This window comes from Poecilia latipinna, unplaced genomic scaffold, assembly GCF_001443285.1.
Source record: "Poecilia latipinna isolate Pla-1442-1.1 unplaced genomic scaffold, P_latipinna-1.0 Scaffold597, whole genome shotgun sequence".
In the NCBI taxonomy this organism is placed as follows: domain Eukaryota; kingdom Metazoa; phylum Chordata; class Actinopteri; order Cyprinodontiformes; family Poeciliidae; genus Poecilia; species Poecilia latipinna.
The window spans coordinates 199,630-222,500 of NW_015113213.1; the positions used below are offsets into that span (position 1 = coordinate 199,630).

At 40.2% G+C, this 22,871-nt stretch overlaps 3 protein-coding genes across 6 annotated transcripts in view; 2 read left to right on the top strand and 1 right to left on the bottom strand.

Moving 5' to 3' along the window:
* Positions 1-7,454, top strand: part of vwa5b2 (von Willebrand factor A domain containing 5B2) — a 21,134-nt gene extending 13,680 nt beyond the window's left edge. For both annotated transcript variants that reach the window (XM_015042616.1, XM_015042617.1), the window contains 10 exons: positions 452-637; positions 929-1,145; positions 1,229-1,560; positions 1,656-1,893; positions 2,298-2,633; positions 2,724-2,861; positions 3,237-3,365; positions 3,828-3,933; positions 4,140-4,263; positions 5,174-7,454. In XM_015042616.1, coding sequence (XP_014898102.1) covers positions 452-637; positions 929-1,145; positions 1,229-1,560; positions 1,656-1,893; positions 2,298-2,633; positions 2,724-2,861; positions 3,237-3,365; positions 3,828-3,933; positions 4,140-4,263; positions 5,174-5,935 — 2,568 coding nt within the window. In that variant the 3' untranslated portion in view covers positions 5,936-7,454. The remainder of the gene's footprint in view (positions 1-451; positions 638-928; positions 1,146-1,228; positions 1,561-1,655; positions 1,894-2,297; positions 2,634-2,723; positions 2,862-3,236; positions 3,366-3,827; positions 3,934-4,139; positions 4,264-5,173) is intronic.
* A 260-nt stretch (positions 7,455-7,714) lies between these two features.
* alg3 (ALG3 alpha-1,3- mannosyltransferase) lies at positions 7,715-12,616 on the bottom strand. Of its 2 annotated transcripts, none has more exons than XM_015042619.1 (9): positions 11,512-11,763; positions 10,492-10,591; positions 10,253-10,400; positions 9,972-10,132; positions 9,727-9,847; positions 9,424-9,629; positions 8,916-8,992; positions 8,470-8,614; positions 7,715-8,367 (listed from the first exon to the last, which is right to left on the bottom strand). In XM_015042619.1, exons 1-9 carry the CDS (start codon positions 11,735-11,737, stop codon positions 8,196-8,198), a joined length of 1,356 nt encoding a protein of 451 aa, XP_014898105.1. In that variant the 5' UTR covers positions 11,738-11,763; the 3' UTR covers positions 7,715-8,195. The 2 variants fall into 2 exon arrangements, with proteins under 2 accessions (XP_014898105.1, XP_014898106.1); XM_015042620.1 differs by lacking the exon at positions 11,512-11,763 and adding an exon at positions 12,130-12,616 and having other exon boundaries at positions 7,716-8,367.
* mul2 (mitochondrial E3 ubiquitin protein ligase 2) lies at positions 11,735-16,465 on the top strand. Of its 2 annotated transcripts, XM_015042621.1 has the most exons (6): positions 11,735-11,823; positions 13,340-13,479; positions 13,902-13,989; positions 14,099-14,219; positions 15,131-15,362; positions 15,465-16,465. In XM_015042621.1, exons 2-6 carry the CDS (start codon positions 13,363-13,365, stop codon positions 15,978-15,980), a joined length of 1,074 nt encoding a protein of 357 aa, XP_014898107.1. In that variant the 5' UTR covers positions 11,735-11,823; positions 13,340-13,362; the 3' UTR covers positions 15,981-16,465. The 2 variants fall into 2 exon arrangements, with proteins under 2 accessions (XP_014898107.1, XP_014898108.1); XM_015042622.1 differs by lacking the exon at positions 11,735-11,823 and having other exon boundaries at positions 13,084-13,479.
* Positions 16,466-22,871: the final 6,406 nt, after the last annotated feature.

Genomic DNA, 22,871 nt, shown 5'->3' on the forward strand with positions numbered 1-22,871 from the left:
ACTTAAGTACATTTTTTGAGTACTTTCTCCACCACTGGTTAAATATTTTAGATGACAAAGGTTTTGGGCAGTTTCTTCAGAGTCAACTCGTACAAAAATGTCTTAAAACTAGAATACTATCAACTACAATAATAAATAAATAAATAAATAAATAAATAATTAAATACAAATAAACATTTGAGAAGAAAATAAAAGTAAAAACAGGGCAATGAGATTAAACGCAGTGATAAATAATTTAATTCAAAACAGAAGTAAGTAATGAAAAAGTTCAATGGAGATAATTCTACAGAATTGGTGTCTGACCAGTTGAGATTGTGGTGCTGTCAGAATACGACAGACTGAAAACCTCACGTTTTCACTACGGCCGTTAGGAGAGATGGTATTCATCTTGGTGCAGTGGCCAAAACTGAATCCTGAACTTGTTGTGATTTGGTTCTCAACTCTGTTGTAGTTAATCAAGTCTCTAAAGAAGGCCTTCGAACCTGTTCTGACGGATGTTCGGATTGACTGGTACCTGCCAGAGAACATGGAGGCCCTCCTTTCACCCAATGAAATTCCTCCTTTGTACCCCGGAGATCGCCTAGTTGGATACTGCACTCTTTACGACATGACAAATTTCAAAGCAAAGAAGACAGAGGTATGGTGTCACGATTTGATTTGGAGCTTGACCTTTTGTACATTCACAGACTGAATGTTAGCTTGCCTTTTCACAGAAAAACAGAAGAGAATACTTACAGCACCCTATTTGTTAATTCACATACAATATATTTGTATAATATATGAATAATCCACTTCACAAGTAGACAAAAGTCTCTGTTGGTTTCACATATAATCCAAAGCAAACCTATTAACTTTTCTTATTGTAAGTCTGCACAATGGGAAGAAACCTCAAAAAGTAAAAATATGTGCATACATTTTTCTTGTCCAGTGCCAAGATAGGGACTCCAGAGGTGTGCACCGTGACTCCGTGGGTTCTGTTTTCACCCACTCGAATGATGAGCTTTCGCCGCCTCCTTCATCTGAGCTCATGCCTGTGGTGACGCACTCCAACAGAACCGAGCTGGAGGAGGCTCTGAGAGAAATTTCAAGAGAAATTTCATCGGAGTTTTCTTGTGCCAGAGAGACTGACCTTGGAATAAGCCCAGGTGACACACAGGTCACTAAGCTGATTTAGATCTGGAGACATTGTATCCATGGTGTTTCACAGCTGTCTTTTTGTCCAAACCAGGTGTGGAGCTGGACTGGTCCAGCGATATAAGGCAGAGGATCCAGCAGAGCTCCTACATTCAGGAGCAGTATGTTCTCACTCACTGCTCCCTGAGCAGCGAGCGAAGTCTTCAGACACAGTCCCACGTACACATTCATGCCTCAAGCTCTGACTCTGCAGGTGGGGGCTTTCTTTCTGATACCCACTCCTCTGGTCCAGTATTGGAAACAGGGTCTTTACCACAAGGCCTTGAGAGGATGGCCCCTCCAGAGCCATCATCCTTATCTCGCTGGGCGGACCCAGCATGGCAACAAAACCTTTCAGCGGAAACTCCTGACAACGTTGCTAAAAAGGTGAGAATAAAAGGATAAGTTTTACCCATTATTAAATTAGATTGAGAGTCTACACTTAATTTGGACTTCCTTCATTTTTATTTTTGTGCTATCAGAATGGGCATCTGGATGGAGGCGAGGTGTCTCGAAGGAGACAGAAAGCATTAGCTCGTTCTACAATGGCGGCAAGGAGTTTTTCATCACCACAGGGTGAACTGGAAATGCATCGCCTCCGGAGAGCTCTTGAGAGGGTCTCCTTTGACCAGACTCTTGGAGGACGGTTGGATGAAAGTGACGGAGAAACAAGGCCTCCATCAAGAGGGACAGTTTCCCACAGAAGCCTGACTGACTCCAGTGAGTAAGAAAGAATGCAAAAGATACTTTTCCTAATTCAGTTTCATTACATAGCGTTTAAACCAGATATCAATATGCAACTTTTAAAAAGACATGTTTTTTTTGTCTGAATATACAACATTAAATCACGTCAGATCTTTTCAGTGATCACTCCAAAACAATGACTTTATTGACCTCAAGTCACCTTTTAACAACTTGGGCAGTATATTTTGGTTGATTGTCCATTTGAAAGACCCATTTGTACCCAAGGTTCATGGTCCTGACTGATATCTTGAGCTGCTTCTTTCATATTTACACACATTTCCTCATGATGCCATCTATTGTGTGAAGAACAATTGTCCATATTGTAGCAAAATATCCACACAACACAATGCTGCGACTCTTTTCTCTTTTGAATCCTCCAGATGGACTCCTGTTTCCTGCTTCGCCACTGGACTGGGACAGCCTCACTGACCCAGAGTATCTATTTACTGCTGCTCAGCCTGAAGATCCTCCCCAAGGTCAGTGTCACTCCATCATTCATGGTCTGCTGAGTGGCAAACCTGTGTCCTGGGAGGTTACTGTGGACATGGGACATCTCTGGCCACTGGAAGACCAGGACACCACTGGGGTCAATGAATGTGGAATTGGTGGGGACGATGTAGGAAAGCCATGGGAGGAGATCATTCACCACCTGACGGCTCGCTCAGTAATAAGGGACTTTGAAAAGCTGGCAGAAAAAGAGAGCGAAACTGGACATGGTGATGATCGCTACACACACTATCAATGTCACATTTATTTCCGTAACAACGGAAATAAATGTGCTGTCACTTACATTTATTTCCGTTCAGGGTCAGGTAAACGGTATCGTATGAAGGCTATTCAGACAAGCAAGCACTGTAACATCATATGCATGTACACAGCCTTCACCATTACCAATGGCAGCACAAGCAAAGGCTTGGCAGAGAGCACAGACGTCCGAAACACAGGTATGTTCTGAAGTTACATTGGCTATGAAAAGCTTCATGGTTTCACTTTTTGACAGTGTTGTTTGTACCAAATGTGCAATGCTTGAAGAAACAAATCCAAAAAGGCCTGCAGATAAAATTGTAGAGGATTCTTCTACACAGTGTTGGCTTTCTATCCCTGTTCTTTCACTTCAAAATTATGACCCACCTTGCATTGGTCTATCAAATAAAATTCCACTGAACATATCGGAGAGCAGAAGGGAGAAACAACCTGTTTGTTTCTGAATTAGCATTTGAATTAGACATGCTGTAGGGTCATGAATTATATGGGTAAAAAGACGAGGATCATGTTATATTTCAGTTGCCAGATTGCTGGTTATGCTTTTGTTCGTGTAGGGATTCATATGGGGAACAGGCAAACTTCTCAGCCTGGAGGTCGCAGGCAGAGGGTCTATTCTGCCGGTCTGGGAAGACGGCGGATCAGTGGCGAAAGTGAAGAGGCTGAAGACACCAGGAACTTTACAGGTAGACCACACCAAAAAGATACCAGCACCTACTTCTTTGAACCAAACTTTACATAAGTCTTTGAGTTTCTTTCAAATAGAGCTGACACTTCTGTCAGCTTACATCTTGGAATATTAGTGGATACTGACAACAATGGCGACACTCAGGGGACACTTCTCTTGCTTCACAAAACCTTCAGTCTAGGAAAACGCAAAATATGTAAATTTTTAAAGGTCTTTATTTCAATTCAGCACTGTCCCTGTATCTGTCCCTTTTTATTCTACCTCAACACTAATGAGGCAAACTCATTTTCATGTAATATTGTCCTGCATGCTCAAAGAAAAACAGAAAATACAGTATGATTCATTTTTAAAGTAAAATTCCATTCTTCTAAAATATGTAGATATTTTAGAATAAATTTAATATTCACACCATGTTTGAAACATTCTTGTTTAATGTTTTCCTTCAACAATCTTATCTCAGACGCAGGTGGATATTGTTCCATGGCTACTGTAACAACAGGGATGTCGTGCAATCGTTCACAGCGATCTATAGAGAGCAAGTCAATGGAGAGCTTCTTTAGTACCAGGTAAAGTTTATATTCTAATCTCTGTGAAACAATATGTCAAATTCAGTGTGAGATGGGTGATAAAGAACTCATAAATGTAGGCCCTAAATAGACTCCAGGACAAGTAACATTCTAGGCACAATTATTATGGTATCATTAATCATTTGCTGTTCAAGTCTCGTCTGTGCTTGCATTGTTTTTAGAGTAAAACGTTTTGGTTTTTGCAGGTTCCAGCTGGGTCGACTCAGGTCCTCTATTTCATCCGGAAAGCAGGTTCCCCTCAAATCTCACTGTCTGTCAGCAGAGACCGACAAACAGCCAGAGAGTGAAACTCCAGACTACCAGCCCCTGGTGAGGTGGATCCACGTCCAGCACAAGCCATAATATTTTCTTTTTATTGTTAAACATGGTGTAATTGTTAATGTATTAATGGCATTACACTCACATTGTTCTATGCTATTAGATACTACATACACGCTGAGCCAAGAGACTGGTGCTCAGTGGTGTAAATTTCTATTTCCATGAAAGTAAACATTGCGTTTCCATTGGGAAGTCGAGCAGCGTGAGGTCCGGTTACTTACATTAAGTGAGGATTTTCAGAACCATGTCGTCTACTGGTGTTTATCTCCTTTGCTTCGTCAAGTCCAGTCAGTGCAATCATCTTCTCTACCAGTTTGACAGTTTGGTTCCATTGAGAAGCTATTGATTGTAGCTATTGACCTGAACTAGTCTGGTCAGCAAACGTGCCTGACATGAACCCTGTAAAGAATTGGTGGACGATTGTCAAAAGGAAGATGGAAGACACAGGCAGTAAGGGTGCAAATCAAGAACACCTGCTTTGTCAAGTTTGTCCACACAAATAAGGAATTTGACTGAAACTTAAAGTCTAACTAGTTTGTGTCTAGGGTGTGTGGGGACTGCAGAGGTGTTAGCTACCTTTTTTTTTTTCTACAAGCCCTAGATGGAGGGAAGATCAGTTCAGATTATCCTCTCTGCAGACCTAATCGTTTGTTGCAGTTTGAACCTGTCTTGTTTTGTGGGTGAGCCTCATAGTGATGGATGTGCACACAGCGGACTGAATAAGGCCAGTGTGAACAATGACCAGCAGCTCCTCTGGCAGGTTGTGCTCCTTGAGTTGCCTTTGAAAGTACAGTCTCTGCTGGGCCTTCTTCTCATCTCAGTATTGAGTGTATGTTCTTAACAGTATGTTCAGTGTATCTTTTTCATTGGTCTTAACACTAATTTATGGTCCTTTTCTTAGGTGCATTTACAACTTGCATCAGGGGCTTTTCTCCTGACGGCGATGTACTCAGAGTGTGTCCAAATCCCGCTGGACCGCCTTAAGAGAGCATCGCCTTACAGCCTTCACCGACGTAGCCTCAGCCCAGCCTTTCGCTGCACTTCACCCAGCGCTCCCTCTTTGTCCACCTCTGCCAAGCCTCCAGGTGCCCCCACGATTCACCACGTCACCTTTTCTCCTTCCTCATGCTCTCTGGCCAAACCGACTGCTCCTCCCTTCCACCACACTCCAGTAGACAACCCTTTGATTTTGGAGTCGAGGCTTCTGCGAAGACATTTGTCGGACCGAGACCCTGTCACCTCTCCCCCTGATCTCCCGAGCTCTGAGGAGGGATCCTTGGAGCTGTCTATCGGCCCCTCTCACAGTCAAAGCCTTGGACAAGCCGACAGCGGCCGTGGTTCAGAGACTGATATATACGAGGGGACTTCAGCAGAGCTAGCAGACCTCCAGGGTAGCAGCCAGTTAGCTCAGGAAGATCTAGAAGGCTCCACCTGGGCCACCGCCGTCGCTCTGGCGTGGCTGGAGCACCGGTGTGCTGGCTACTTCATGGAGTGGGAGCTGGTGGCAGCGAAAGCAGACTTCTGGCTGCGCTGTCAGAAACTGCCGGAGGGAGTGGACCTTGCAGGTCTAAGAGGAGCAGCCAGACAGCTGTTTCTGCTGCTGCGCCACTGGGATGAAAACATCAAGCTCAACATACTGTGTTATAACCCCAATAATGTGTGAGACAGTCAGTTCAGAGGTACAAAAACAAATCTACAGTCATGCGGAAAAAATTAGGACACCCCAACTATTTTTTTAATTTATTTTGGTTTTAAGAAATGTTCACATGTTGAGCTGTACTTAGCAAGAAATTTTGACGAAACAAAGTGTTTATAAGTAAACAAAAATGAAAATTGTTTTCCTCATTAAGGAAAGGAAATAAATGAGCAAAACGCTAGAAGACCCCACCCACTAATAGCTACTCTTTGCCCCTTTGAAATGACTTCAGTCACTGCTTGTATCCACCTGCCAGTCTCTGACATTGCGCTAAGGAAAGTTTATCCCACTCCTCACATTCAGCTGAGAGATGTTTGAGGGGTTTCAAGTCACTCCAAAATGTCTCACGAAAATCCGATCTGGGCTTTGACTTTCCATTTCTTAGTGGTTCTTGGTGAATTCACTGTTAATTTGGGCGGCACTGTCATTCTGGAAGGACCCGTTCTGCTTCGTCTTTAGTTTTTTTTTTAATTATTATTCTAAGTCTTGCGTCCTCTGATACGTGGCAGAATAATGGTGGATTCTGTAAGGGTGAGCTGCCATGTCCTGCAATAGCAAAGCATTCTCAAATAATGACACTTGCACCTCTGTGCTTCACAGTTGATATGAGGTTCTTTTCCTGGAAGGCTGTTTGATTTATGCCAAACATATCCTCTCTTCTGATGCCCAAATACATTTCATGTAGACTCATCTGTCCAAAGAACATTATTCCAGAAGCCCTGGTGTTTATCTGCATTCTCCATTACCAAATTAAGTCTGGCTTTCTGTTTTTCTTAAGAGAGCAAAGAACACTTTTCTCTTTTAACTTCAGTGAGTAAAACTTGTCTCACCTTCATCTTCACTCTCACTTCAACAGACAGGATCACACCAAACATAAATGACTGAGGTTTAAACTGGGCAAATCGCCTTGAAAATGTTGCCTCACAACGTTCCAGTCATTTGCACTTGATAAAAAGTAATAAATGTGAGGCAGTCCTAACTCATTCCTAATCAGAATTATCATTTTTATTTCATTTTGTATAAAATTTATGTATTCTCTCTCTCTTTAGTTTTATCTTATGTATATTACTAGAATGATCTGATATGAAATATCCAAACGCCCAAGCTCAATAGAAAGAGACATAGGCTGTTGTAGGGCGTCTTACTTTTTTCACGACTGGATAACAAAAGCTGTACTTTATTAGGTTGATACTGTAAATCGGTGCCAAATCCACCCCAATTTACAATAGTGACCTTTTATTATGAATTTGCTTTATGCAAACACAGGAATGCCTTGACCATCTGAATAAGCTTTTCGTAGGTTAGACTGTAGTTTAAAGTCTGCTATGTATTTTATGCCAAACAAAGAATCAGTCAATGATTGTCACGTTGGTTATTAGATAAACTGGTGAAAGTTTAGCTCACACAATCGACATAATAGTAAAACGTAATGGAAGCTAAGCATTTGTTGTACTGTGTACAAAAGGAATAAAAGTTTCAATCTGTGTTTTATTTGTCCAAGTATTGCTCATATTAATTCTTGCAGTTACTACGAAGCCAAGTGAGCAAGACTGTAGTCCTCATCAGTCATGTGTTCTTGCTTCATCAAAAAGATGGGTAGAAAATCAACAAAGTTCTAAACGCCAAGAAGCTAAATGATCAGCAATTTCCTTTTCTGAAATAAAATTGACCAGAGACAAAACATTAATCCCTTTTGTATCTTGAGTAATTAAAATGTAATGTGATCATTATGAATATGCACTGGTAATCATTGCTGCTTAAGGTTTTTTTGGAGTATTTCAAAAAAAAAAAAAAAAAAAAAAAAAAAACTATGCAGGCCTTCAACGAATATCGGATTCATGTTGATATGTAGTCAATTTAACACTTCTGGATCTACGGTTAGCTCTTTAGATCTTTAATCCATCACATTCTGTATATGAACAAATTATCGCTAAGCATCCATGATTTTCCCACAGCACTTGAAAACTTCCAATTATGTAACAACAAAAAGACTCCTGAGAATTCATCCTTTCCGTTTGTCATCTCTCTGACTGCAAGAGTGCACCGGCCGGGTACATCAGCAGCTGAGCTTGAATGAGAAGGCGGGAAACAAAGACGAGAAGCATCAAATGGCTCCTTGTAGCCACCCAGCAACAGTCTTTCACAGTGACTTCCCTCTGCAGGCCTTGTGCCGACGATAGAGAGGAGAATGATGGGGGGGTTACTCAAACGTCCTGTCCCGTCAGGCTCAGTGACGCTTGTTCTCCTTGTCGGTCGTGTGTTCTTTCTTTTCCGTCAGGGGGGGAGCCAGCCACAGACAGAGGAGGATGATGAGATGACAGACGTGGAGGGATGCAGAGCTGCTGTTAGTCGAGGGGTAGGTGTTCCACGAGAGCTCAATCAGCCCCAGAATCAGGACTCTGCACACCAGAACGAAACACATCATTGTCCTCGTGCAACTCCACCACAAATTTGGACGTCAGTGTCAAAGTGAAAGCTCTAATTTCAAGACTGGACCTTACCTGAGCAGGTGGGCCAACTTCTTGACACCGCCACTCCACAGCAGGTAAGGCAGCGTGTGGAAGTACCACACGTAGAACTGGTAGTGCAACGAACGGCTGAAGCACATGCCGATGAAGTTAGATGTGAAGAGAATCAGAACTATCTGTGGCTCGCTGTTAAAGACTTAAACTACAAAAGAAATGGTTATTCATTTCAGGCCTTTTAAAGTTAAAAAGTAATTTCAAGCACAGTAGTTTGAACTGATTCTAAATTTTTAGTAATGGCTTTAGTTAAGAGCTGTGAAAATACAGGATTAGTAAAAGTAATGCTGGACTTTGCATGATTTGCTAAGCTATAGAGGCTAAAGAAAAACATTTAAAAACAATTCTTAGGTTCAGAAGAAACACAAGCATGGGTATTTCTCATCAAAATTAAAATTTTTAAAAAGATTTAACTGTAAGGATATGATCCACAGTAATGCCCTGAGCAGGGATTTTCCTCTTGCTTGGTTCTTTAAGAAGCTCAACTATGTTTTCTCCTGGTCTGAAAAAACAGAAATTACAAGAAAATATTATAAAAAATATTTATATAACAGTTTGCTTTCTAAAGAAAAAAAGTACTTGAAAGTGAACTAAACATTGGACTACCATTCAGATCATATAAATATTTAAGTAGCATCAAAATTCAGTGATACTGCATTATGCCTCAAAGATCCATCACAGACTGATGAACATGTTAGAAATTTGAATAACATTAAGAGGACCTTTATGCTAATATTATGACCCAAAACATGAAGCTCCTTATGAATGCATGCTGAATCTCAGTTTCTTGCAGATCTTCTGCTGTTTCTCTGTGGGATTCACACAAACTCATATGAGAGTTTATTGGTTCACAGGCAAACAAAACCCTAAAACAAAATCTGTTCAATCAAATCGTCTCTCCTGGAATCACAGCACATCCCAGGTCAGTCTCACCTCTTCCAGCGGCGGAGAGCGAAGAGCAGCAGAGTGAGGAGGTGAGCTGCCAGCAGGACCAAGTGGAAGTAGCGGTTCAAGAAGAGCCACTCTGGCAGGAAGCGCCAGTTCACCGTCCACTTGAACATGAACTGACGGCCCAGATCGAAGGCGCGGCTCAAATAGCCAACGGGATTGTTCAATAGGAAAGGCAAACCCAGGAGAAGCTACAGCAAGCAAAGGAAAATTTAGGATGATTGTTCCCGAAATATATAGACACTAGAAAGTCTGAGTTTCATGTTTTGGATTAAAAGGAGTGCTTACCTGTATGGCTGCACATAGTGAAAGTTTAGGGATCGTTCTGACGAGGCCAAATTCCCACAAAAGGCAAAAAAGTAATCCAGGGGCAAAAAGAAGCACATTCATTTTCACAGACACTGCTAAACTGTCAGAAAGAGGGAAAGATTGAGCTGTAATTTCATCACCTCAAGTCATGAAGGAATGTGATCAATTTGAATACGTTTTTTTAACAGTGAAGTCTTAAAATAAGTAATAGTTCACACACTTGCCTGTACACACCACAGCCCAGAGTCCAGTATCCATCCAGAAAGAGATTAGTGGCTGCAAACAGCAGCATCATGGCCACTGGATCATTAAAGAGACGCAGCACAAAGATGGAATGGATCCGATACGAGGCGCAGCACACAAAGAAGAACACATACGGAGGAACCTAAAAAAAAAAAAAGTCAGAAGATGAAAAAAAAATGCGTACTTGCTCTGCTATTAAACTCCACTTGACAGACTGGAGTTTCAAGATGAAACCAGAGGTTTTGCTAGAAAACCGACAGACCTTCTTGGTGCGGTTGTATATTCTGAAGACAAGCAGCAGCGTGACAAGATAGAACACTGCAAAAATGTACTGGCCCAGGCGGATGTTCACGCCGCGGCTGGTGATGTAGTACAGAGCCGTGAAGATGTAGACAAACCCTGCAGGGTACCTGGAGTAACAGGAGGATCGATTTATCAACACATTCTGAACTGAAAGGATCAGAGAAGGCTACGTTGCAAAAACGTCTTTGTAAAACTCACACCAAAGGGCCGGTGTCTCCTTTAAGCTCGGTGTAGTCGTAGGTACCGTTGATAACTCCCTCCACCTCATCCATGTACGCCTTCCAGTCGATCTCTGTGTCTGCACGTGTCATATTCATTTATTACTAACATAAAACTATTAGAAATACTAAATTCAATTTTATTTTTCACTTTAGGAATGGCAATCTACAGATAACAGTGATGTTGACCTATAAGTTAATTATTCAGTAGCAATAGAGCTTTCTTTTTTTTTTTTTTTCTTTGACATCAGCCATTTTATGCTTTTATGGCTGGAATGGGCTGCACAACAAGTCCAACAGTTGTTGCAATGCACCTGTCACATATCTTTATCGTAAAGGACTACTTTAATGTGAGACATAGCATCCTGCATGGCATTTTTCAAAATGATCAGAAAAAGCGCTATGCAAGTTATTATACAGATATAATAATATCTGCTCTTATCACAGTTAACTTTTATGCTGAAATTAAGCAATACTTTGTCATTTGGGGATGAAAACGTAATTAATTTTGACATTTTAAAATTGTTTTTAAATAAATCAAGGTTTATTTAAAATAAAACTCCCAAAAAAACTAAATTGTTTTCAAAAAAACCTTGCAAATTCAAAGCCTGATTTTACAACTTTTGCACAACCAAAAGCACAGAATATCACACACTGCGAATGTTTCCATTGTATTTCGTGCAAACATTTTATTTTTCCGACTATTTTACTTAGATGATCAGATTGTCACCACAAATACGCATAAGAATCCATGCTATGAATGCAAAATTCAAACAACTTACACACGACCTATACAGCAAAACTAATAAAATACTAAAATTATCATGATTACTTAAAACAAACATTTCCGTTTGACACTAAGACAGATTGAGTGTGTAATCCAGTGGCAGGTGTTAAGAGTTCAGTTAATGCTTTGCTAATGCTAGCCATTTAGCATCCGGACGCCTTCAGGAACACGACATCACACAGGAGCATGCTAACTAGCAGCACGGCAACTTACATGCCACTTTCTGTATGACCCACAAGTTTATTCCAATTTCCAGGATCCACAGCACTGAAACAACCAGTAACGTATGCTCCGTCTTGAACAGGACCAAGTGCTTGTCCTGCCAAAGAGTGTGGAGTTTTCCCCACAGAGGGGACGGAGAGCCCCGGCTTTTTCTCCGCACACCTCCAGCCATCTCGGCACTTAGAGGCGACGTGGAGGAGAGGCCGTGCGCCAACATCTGTCACGTGACGACGCTGTTGTCTACGTGACGTGACCCAGAAGTGTTAGCTTGACAACTTTAATTCATTTCATTTTGTCCTTAAGGTAACAAAGAGTAACTTGTGTGCTAGGTTATTTATAAACATGTGCTTGGATTACCTAAATGTTATGAGTCCTATCGGTGCTTTACGTTACATTAGAGTAATTAATTGCAGAGGTCAATATTAGTTCCTGACAGTGTTAGCATGCTAGCTAACTAGCAAAGCAATGTAGTGGGATTTAAAGTCAATATACTTTGGATGCTAAAGCATGGGGAACAGACAGGCTCTCGAGACAAAACAATTACAAAATATATTGCAAACCGGTTCTCGAGGTTTTAGGCAGACAGTTTTACTGAATCTCAGAACTAACTTCAAGTCTGAAGTACCAATAACAGGTGTGGAGTTCACTGGCAGTTTGTTCTGTAAAATCCCAGCACAGCTTCTATTTTGAAGCACTTCCTGCTCCCTCACTGTGAGGAAGTTCCTAAGGCAATTTAGAAAACGTCTGTGGTATCTTTTTTCCTCTAATGTAAACAAATTACGTTGCTATGTGCTGCATGAGTACTTTTTTTTTATTCTTGCAATGACTGCAATGTCCACTTGCTGCTTTTTTCCATTAACTGCACTGATGTAACATGGATTGAAAACCCCTGATTAACACCGTTATATTCATGCAGTTATGGCAAAAGAAAACTACACTTTTATCTTTTTTGTTTTAGAATTGGGGTGGCAACAGATCCTCACATCACAACCTTGAATAAAACACCACAGTTTCATGGTGTCAATGTATTTAAACAAGCATTGAAAAACAAATGTTAAGAATGCGACTGAAAGTTTCTTTTTGCAAGGGACTTAAATTCAAAACAGCTAAAATGATCTTTTTTGTAATTGGGTGCCGGGGGCGGGGGATCATCTTTTAAATCCCTGGCAATTCCAATTATGGCTAACACCAATTTTTGTTTTTTGTTGGTTTTTTTGTCTGAAAGTTACCAAATATTGGCACAAAGCCACTAAGTTCACAAGAATTGGTTGACTATTGTCAATCATGCGTTTGAGTACGTCAGTCAGCTCTCTCTCATGGCAGAGCAAAAGTCAACGGTGGATAATTTTTGGATAAGATTGGTTTCTTCTGCAAGTATTGGCAGATCTCCAATCTTTGAACAACAATTTGTGCACCCATACGTGTAAGCAAGAGAAAATTATTTGAACTTTCTTTCAACCAGTGGACCAATAGGGCGCAACAACCCGTGGTGAGGGGTAACACCATAGAAACAATATGTTGTCAAATTGTTGCAGCGTTAAAACGGTAGTTTGATTAAAGGAACCAGCCCATTTCTAGGCTCTAAAATAATATAAATCTAACACCAAGTGAACCACAACAGACCCGCAGATTCCATTCTGTTATAATGAATGGAAAAGGTAAATGGGAAAACAAATACAAGTCCAAAAAACACAGATGCAAAAATATGGGTGTCCTTTTCTAAAAATGGCTGTACTATTTGTGAAACATATCAACAATGTCACTGTAAGTCTTGCTACTCGTTCTCACATATTGTTTGTGGTTTCTTTTCTGGTTTCAGGGCTGTGATAGGACGCCCAGAGAATGAATGGGTTTTCTCCGACCTTTACAGAGGCAATGTGCCTTGGTGCCAGCTTGAGCCTCTCTGGCGTCTTTTACTATCTATACAAAAGAAGTAGATTAATAGTTAAGAAACTTGAAGTAAGTATTTTTTATATATATATAAATATACTTACCCTGGAAATGTGTTCATCTAACATCTGATTGCTTTTGTACTTAAAGTGTTTGAACCTTTGAGTTGTTGCTTGCAAGTGATCCAGGTTTTCTGAAGCTGCAGTGTATATTGTCAGCTGCTCATTACACGCAAGACTGACACATTTGAAATAAAATATAATCTTCATGATGAAGTATGTTAACCATAACAGTCGGTAATACTACAATAACTATTGAGGAAAAAAAAGATAAAGGTTAAAAAAAAGATACTTTTCTATACTTTTGTGGAAATTCACTGAAACTACAACCTTTGTTGGAAAGTTACACCAGTTAGTAGTGTAACTGTACTACATGCAGACCTGTGAATGTACCATGTAGAGCATATTTTTACCGATTTATCTTCTTTCCAGAATGCTCCACACATTAGTATAGATGGAAACCTCGAAGAACTTTTGAAAGTCACTCCTGGAGCCTGCCTACAGTATGCCGTGGTGGAAGGTAATCAGAACGTCACTGTTTTGATACAGACGTGAACTGAATGCCTTGAACAGTGAAAGACATTCAAGGTTCATATTTCCTTCTCCTGGATGCATGTGTCCACATGTAGGTACAGTAAAGCCAGTGGATGAGCCTCTAACAAGCTGTTTCAGCAAAGACATTTCTGGTGTGTTGCAAAGATTTACAATTGTAGAACACAGGCTGATATGGAGCAGCATTTCCCGCACATGGTGAGAGTGATATAAACACATATGAAATGTTTGGTATTATATCAGGTTTCAAACTATTGTTTCATATGTTTTGAGATAGCATGTTTGCCATTTAAATGCCTTACAGATGTTCCTCCTATTGGATTCTGGATACTTTCTCTGTGCATTATATAATAGGGCAGCTTGATAATGGGGAAAAAAAATATCACAATAATCTAGAATTATTCTGTAATGAGCTTGTAAAAAGTATTGCACTTACTGAGCAGAGCTTTAACTTTTTCTTGAATCCCATTCCAAGTAGTATTCCTATCCTACATTTTAACAAAGTAATTTAGCATTCCATGATGAATAAAGCAATAAGATTGTAAATGAATTGCAAAAAATAAACAAGTAGTACACAAAAAAATAATACTACTATTAAGCCCTCCTATATAGGACCAGAATATTTCACCCAAACAAATTAGCTCACTTTCAAAAGATCCTATGATTTTATTCAAATGTTGTTAGAAATATATTAAATACAACTTAACAACCGGTTATCCACACACATTCATGCTTTCCAGCTACAAAATGGCGCCATCTACAGAAAGATATTATTTACTAACCAATACTGCCAAAGACTGTTTTTGTGATCGTTTTGAGCAAAATTAAAACTGAATGAAACTGAATTATCTCTATATAAATTACAGTTGAAGTATATTTCCTAATTAGGTGACCTTTGATGGCATTTGATTTTACCAATGTACACCAAGATGTTTTTTTTTTTATTGACAACTGTATACTAATTTTTCCACTTTGTTTAAGAATGACCTTACATTTGTAAACTCAATAATACCTAAAGTGCATGATATCATCGCACATAGTTTAAAACTTTACATTTTATTTTTGCTAAGCAGAACCACTTTCCCTTTCTTTGGCTCTGCTTTCTACAGGAGGGACTCAGAACGCATCTTACACCAAAGAGTGAATATGGTGCCCTTTGTTTTGCTTGGATTAGACGAGGCTGCGGTCAAAGTTCAGTCTCCTCTACAAGCAGCTGGAAGGTACACAGAGGTCATCAATGAGAAATTTCACCAGCCCACTCTAGGTTTTGGAGAGCTTGTAGGATTTTTCCTCAGTGGAGAAAAGTCTAAAGGAGTCCTGGAGATTGAAGAAATGCTTAAGGTCAGTTTGTAGATGAATCTAAAGTCTTACTTTAGATGTTTCATAGTTTTGATGCTTCTTACAAAGGCAGATATTTCTGATGATAATCAAACTCTCTTAAAGGTGGGCACAACGCTTATCGGCATCGGCGAGTTGACCCTAGACACAGACGGCACTGTGACTCTTCGGCCCCCCTCTGATAATTCTCCATATTTTTTGAGCTTGACAGACTTTGAAAACCTGCAAAATGAAATTCACAACATAGCTGGTTTTTGGAAGGTGCTAGCTGTCGTCTCGGCCTTGGCCGGGACAGCAGTGCTCTTCTGGGCCGGCCTGCGATTCTACCGCATCCTTAAGGATCGCTGGGAGCAGGAGGCAATAAACAGGGAGTTTGTCCGTATGCAAGCCGAAGCCGCAAGACTGCATGCCGAAAGAGCAAATGTAGAAGGTTTTGAAGAGGGAGATAACAATCAAATGGGGAATGTCTGTGTGATCTGTCTCAGTCAACCAAGGGACTGCATCCTGTTGAACTGTGCACACGTGTGCTGCTGCTTCACCTGCTTCCGGGCCCTCCCACAAAGAACGTGCCCCATCTGTCGGCAGAACATTGCCCGGGTTCTGCCGTTCTATCTGCCATAAGGCGCCTGTATGACCATTTACCTTCGGTGCACTGAGGCTCTACAATAAATCTGAAATAAAAAGACTTCGGGAACGGTTTTGCACTAAACGAGGTATGATGTTAAACTGTGAGAAGGGGGGAAAAAAAAGTGTGTAATATATGCATTTTCTTGTAATACAGAGTTTTATTTTTGGTAAATGTGCCTTATGAGGAAAAAAGAAAAAACAAGGCTGCTGCTGTATCAGTGATAGAATTGTATTGTGTATGTTTGCTCAAAAAAGTTTGTTTTTAGTCTTATTAAAGAGAAAAAGGCTTTAGTGTTGTAGTTTTAGGTCATGCACAGCTAAAGGAATGTTTTACATACTTGTTACATCAAATTTAGTAAAGCATCACTGGCAAGTATTTGTAAGAGGGCAACATGATGTCATAATTAACACTTGGGAAAGATGTGACTAATTTACTAAACTTGTTATATCAAAGCGAATAAAGTATTTAAGCAATCTGAGGGTTTGAAAATGATTCTTAGAACCTAATTATTGGTTGGTGTTTGCAAAGCAGCCAATCCTGGAGTGGCATTTATTTTAATGCTGATCGTATCCCTAAGAGAAGAGAAATGGAAGACGATGGATGTTCTGTGGTATACACTATGGTTGGAAATTTATTGGTATACTTGATGTTTGAACTTTTAAAACAGAGAAGGGTTTCAATATTTCACTTATTTGAGGGAGGCCCACTGTACTGTATTTAAATATTTCATCCCATTAAAAACAGTGATATCACTTGGACATAAAGGAGTAGCCTAATGCAAAAACACCAACCAACCAATTAGACTCATTTCCAGCTATCACACCAGAGCAGACCTAGTTTTGGCTCTTCGAAATGCCTTAAATCTAATTTGCATTGGTTTAAGAAGATATTAGAACGCTGCTTTGAGATTTTAATCCACATTGACAACATCGCTTTACAGCTGCTGGCGAAGTTGTGGCTTCAAAACCAATGATGCAAACCTCTTGTTGCACCACATCCTAAAGTTAATCTACCAGACCAACTGTGCAGACCACTGGAGTTTAGTGAACTAATTTTCATATAAAAATAACAGCTTGACATAATTCACTGGAAGGGCATTTAAACTACGTACTCTTAGCTGTTGGATAACATTTTTAATTTTTTCATTATGTAGTCCCCCAACTGTATTCCACCCTGGGCAGAAAGCCACATTGTACATATGAAAAGTCACACCACTGCTTGCATTAACCGACAACATGAAATAACCTAGACATTTATTCAAGTAGATGATAGATGATAAGACATAGATATACCTGGAGTCTGGCCCATTATGCTTTTAAGTAAAAGTTTTTGCATAAATTAGCAAAAGCAGTAGATTTGGAAAGACAGATGGTGTAAATATTATCTGCATTTATTTAATGCTTGCCGACATTATTTCAACAGCAAGTTCATTGCGAAAGCAGATGGGAAGACGCGTTCAAGTTTGTATTTAGAAGCACACACAAAAACGTAAATTGAAAGGAAAAGACAGAATTGAGCAGGCAAAGAGTGAAGTACCAAGACAGAGTGAGAAACAAAGACGTGGAAGACTCAGGGTCCCACAAATCCTCCTGAGTTAAGATAAAGGGCCACTCTGTTGTGTGTGCAGTTACAGAAGTCGCAAGGCATGAAAAAGAAGAAAATAATATTCTCTTAGTGATTATTCTTCATTCTTATGAGGTTTTCAGCTGAAACTGATTCTTTAGAGTGCTTTTAAAGAGATAAGTACTCGTGCTTTTGGGGGGGGGGATGATGCTTTGTACCTGCATTAAATGAATTACATTTTAATGCAAGCAGATTATTTTCCTGATTTACTTTTTCTACCACTAGGTGTCCATCTTTGTTCACTTTAAGTGGGTGGAACAGTCGCGTAATGACTGGCAGAAAGGGAAGACCCTGACTCAAGTGGATGTTCCCACATCACATGCAATTATCACACACAGTAAGACCCTTAATCTGCCCTGATAGCTGTCAAATTACATAGATAACATGATTATTCCCTAATTGGTCCTGCTTAATAGCAGTAAATGGGATGTAGAGGTTTATTTAACATATATTACACTGTATGTTTCTTTTAAATTGTCCCTTTTTGTGCATTTTTGTGTCGGATTAAAAGAAAAAGTTCGTGTTTTGAAATATTTTACATCCGAACAGAAAGCATCAGCCAAAGCCACAGCAGATGGAGGCTAATTCTGTGTGTAGCAGCACAATAGCTCTTTAAATAGAAATGGCGCGCGTCCGTCTCTGATGAGAGAAGTTCTGATAAATCTTTGAAAATCCTGACACTTTCTGACTTCGTGTGCCTTTGCTGCACATCGTTCGGGCCAGCACGGGGAGCTGTTTCCCTTTTGCTTTGACGCCGCTCGCCAGGTTTTTCACAGCCACCCCTGCAGAGATGCATTATCTCAGGAGACAGAGCCATCACAGCACGCCTCGGCCCCTGATGCCAATTACCGCTGTCACCCCATCTGCTTTGGGCATGCAGTGAAATGTGGGATAGGTTGACCTACTTTCTGACAGCAGTGTGACTGCAGCTCTTCTCTTCTCAGCAACAGACGGCGAGCGCTTTCCCTGGGGAGAGCAAGACAGGGAGCGAAGATCAAGAGAAATATAATTTAGTTAGAAAAATAAGGATTCTTTTTTTGTGTGTGTGTGTCTGTATTCTTAATTCAAGTAGACAAAAATAATTACATTCTTAGTTTTTACATAATGAGATTACATTGTTTCCCTGGAGGTGTTGTTGCAGCTTTTGTTCATGTCGTTCTGGTGGTGTGACTTGTGTCCCTAAATTCCTCTGGCCTTCCAGAACAATAAATAAATAACAGCGAGACGCTCTGCAATTAATCAAAGGAATGTAAAAAAATACATAAATAAATAAAAATAAATTTAAGTTATGTAGGTAGGTAGCTAACTATATTCTGTTAGCTTCTTTCAATGCGTCGTCCAGCTGTAAATTTTGCATTTTTTCATAGATGTTTTATGTTCAAATTTATGATGCGAAATAAACTTGTATATTGCGTTATTGTGGATATTTGTCTGAAGCTTTTTAGACTTGGAAAACACTTTTATTGAGCCTCACAGCTAAGATATATATATATAATAACCCAAGTAATTTGCATAAATGTAGATGGAATAAGATCTAGTCATTCTATGTATTATTCATGTCTGGGCTTTTTTGCACAGAGAACACTGAAGTGACTGTTCAGTCTATAGTAAGCAGAAGAGTGACAATGGCACATTCAGTAGCCTAAGAAGACTGAATCCCAAAAAATCAAGGCTCTTTCCTCTCTTCTTTAACATCAAGGAAATAATGCATGTTAAATTGCATCTGGAAAAAGTTGTTGTTGGTCACTACTGCTTAATTTTGATGTAATTTACTGACATTCCTTATTTACAGAACTAATCTGGCCCAATAACAACATTTCCCCAACTGTGTTTTGAATAAGAAAGAAATATTTCCTTCATGCTCTTTCAAATTTGGATGTAATCTGACACGTTTTTTAAAATCATATATTATAATTTTTGCAAATTTTTGCTAAATGACATGAATTGAAGGTGAAAACCTTTTTTAACCTGAGTTAACCTCCGGTTAAAAAAAAAACTAAGGTTAATCTCACCAAATTTGTTCTGGGGACTCATACGTGATAGGACTGAATTACATAAGTAAGATGTACCTCTTTTCTTTTTTTTTTTTTCCATCCCTTGCGAGTGTTTGTGCTCTTATGCACATTCATTTGCTTCAGATTTGGAAATCAAAGCTGTGCTCGAGTAAGTGAGCTGTTTTGTTTTGTGGGAGACAGAGCGCATTAGAGTGTGCAGGTCTGCTGTCCAGAGATAGATGGTGCTTGTTCCCCCTTGCTGATCAGCTCCTCCTCACCCACGACGAAAAGGCTGTGCAACCATATGAACAGCCAACCTCGTCCCTGCATGCCTCTATCGCTCGTCCTCCATACTTCAGCTTCCATCAGCAAGCAGAAACAGGAAAAACTCTTGTTTTATGCAAAGCACAACCAACCTTTGAGAAACGAAATCATATGTTTTTAACCTGTCATTCATTGACAGGGGTGTCAAACTCCAGTCCTCAAGGGCCTCTGTCCTGCAACTTTTAGAAGTGCCTCTGCTGCACCACACCTGAAAAGAATAATTGCACATAAAACAACTAGTACATTAGACAAAAAGGATTTTCTGCAAGAGTCAGAGCAGAAAAACAGTCTTGCCGAACTAAAGCTCACCAAAGGGAACTTAGAAAAAGACCAGAACATCTGAAATCATGTTCTGTGGGCAGAAGAAATATTAGTGATAAACCAAAAATGAAGAATTGGAAAGTTCTGGAATAGCCTAGTCAAAGGCCAGTTCTTGATCTCATTTAGATCCTGGCAGTAAATTGACATGAGCTGAACATGCAAGGCACCGCTAAAACATCTTGGAGTTGAAAGTGAGGAGTGGGTGAGGCAGACCTTCCTCAGAAAGATGTCGGATATATTTTGCATATGGCTGCAAAAACTGAGACAACTTATATCCGGAATATACTAAGATGTCTAATGCATGTAAAAACTAACATCAACTATGGATAAGAGTATGCAGAAAAGCAACAGCTTTCACAAGTAACAGAAAAAAAAATAACCCAGTGCTATCATGATGCAGCACTCATTAAGAATGTATTCAAAGCTAAGGCCCCTTACAGCAAATCACCAATTCTCACATTGCTCCTGCAGCAGCATGCAGCGCTAAGTCCCACAAATGCAAACCCTTGAGCACAGATTCAGCTTCCTTGTAGACGTGGCGTGGACGAGGTGGCGCATGCGGCATGGCTTCAGTGTAGTGCACTCTTGCCGTCAGTATTTCTAATTCAGCTGTGCACTCGCTGATCCAAGTGCAGGAGCTGCGCCAACGTTCCCACAATCACCCGGAGGATGTTTTTGCCAAAAAGCCAACAGCAATAATCTCCACTACAAGAAGGGAAAGTGCGCAGCGCACTGTCAACGTGGTCAGTGACTGCATAGGCTGTGTGTGTCTTCTCTTTATGCATAGGCATTTTCAATTTTCCTATAATATAAAAGCTGCTTTTAACTTCCTTCCTTTAAACAAACACACACAGACAGTCATACATCCCTCCCCCATTAATGATTACAGTCATTTCCCTGAAAGTGATTCTAAATCTAAGTATAATCACCACTTTCCAAAGAGGTCTTGCTATATGTGCCTCATACACACACACACACACACACACACACACACACACACACACACACACAGTGAGAAATTGATTCTGGCTCTTAACTCTGTGCTTGTTATTGGTGTTTTTCCTCAGCTATAGTGTTCCTCCAGGAGGAACACAATGTGTTTACACAGAGAGAGAAGAAGATACAGTGTGTGTGTGTGTGTGTGTGTGTGTGTGCGTGCGTGCGTGCGTGCGTGCGTGAGTGCATGCGTGCGTGCGTGCGTGTGTGTGTATGTATGATACATTGTACGGATCATTTTCCTTACAGATTCTCCTTATATGGCTGCGATAGACTGGCGACCTGTCCAGGGTGTACCCCACCTCTCGCCCATTGACCGCTGGAGATAGGCAGCAGCACTTCTGGTGACCCTACAAGGGATAAGCATGTAAGATAATGGATGGACGGACAAATGGAGGGATTTTCTTTATGGGTCCCAACACTCGGGCTCTGTAAGATAAGGTCCTGTTTTTGGGTTAGAGATTCGGTTGAGGATTAAGGTGTGAATTGATCTTAGATTAATGTACTGGTAGTTGTCCAGTTTAGGGTAAGGGTCTGGATTAGGCAGTAGAAGTACATGAAAATTGAACGAAGGTAAATGCAAAGTCCCTGTGAAGATAGAAAGATGTGTATATATGTATGTAGGTGTGGATGTACTAGTATATACTATCCTACGGTCCTCATATTTTTTGCAGTCCTACTGCACTACTATTCAGATTTAGAGGAACGATGTGAATTGAGTTTTAGAGAGGGGTGGGGTTAGGTATAGGTTAGTGAGGTTAGGGTTAGGGAAAATGTCTTGGTTAGGCATAAATCCAGTTCCTAAAATGAATGGATGTTAATACAAAGTCCTCATTTTGTACTGAAGTACAATGGTGTGTGTTTTAGTGCTTGGTCTGCTCCTGGAGAGATACAGGGAGGGGGCATGGGGGTAAGTGACTCAGCACAATGATTCATTTGTAATTGGGAGCAGTGCTTTGAGAGCATACACACACACACACACACACACACACGTACATAGATGCACATTCGTACACACACTGTCTTCTTCAGGGTGGCTGACCTTGTCAGAGATGATGGGGCCCGCTGAGCGAGGCGGATCATTAGCAACTGCTACCTGCTATTACAGCGGAGAAGGAGAAACACAGAGAATGGGACAAAAGACGAGACGCATTGGCTGTGCTCCGATGTGAGTGCAAGTCAGGATAGACGCATATGAAGCGACATCTGATAGCATCTCAGGCAGCAGGTCAAATATTACCTGAAATCTGTCACAAAGGAGGAAAATGATGGCAGGGGGCAGCTTCTAAATCAAGAGCAGCTTTTGTGACTCAGCACTGGAGAAGTACATTAATATGCAGAGGAACAGTTGTAATATATCATCATATTGTAATAAAACATTGAATATCCATCCGTTTTCAGTGTCGGTGCCTATCTCCAATAAGCTGAATCAGCTGGCATAACTTTTATATAGCTAGTAACTGTAAATTTAACCTATTTGACAATATTTTATATTTTGTTGTGGGGAAAACAACTTTTGAAGGCAGGATTTTGTTTCAGAGATGTTTTTTTTTTTTTTTTTTTTGCCAAATTTAACAGGAAAAAAGAAAAATCAAAAAATTTTTTTTAAAGGGAGGTTTTTTTTTG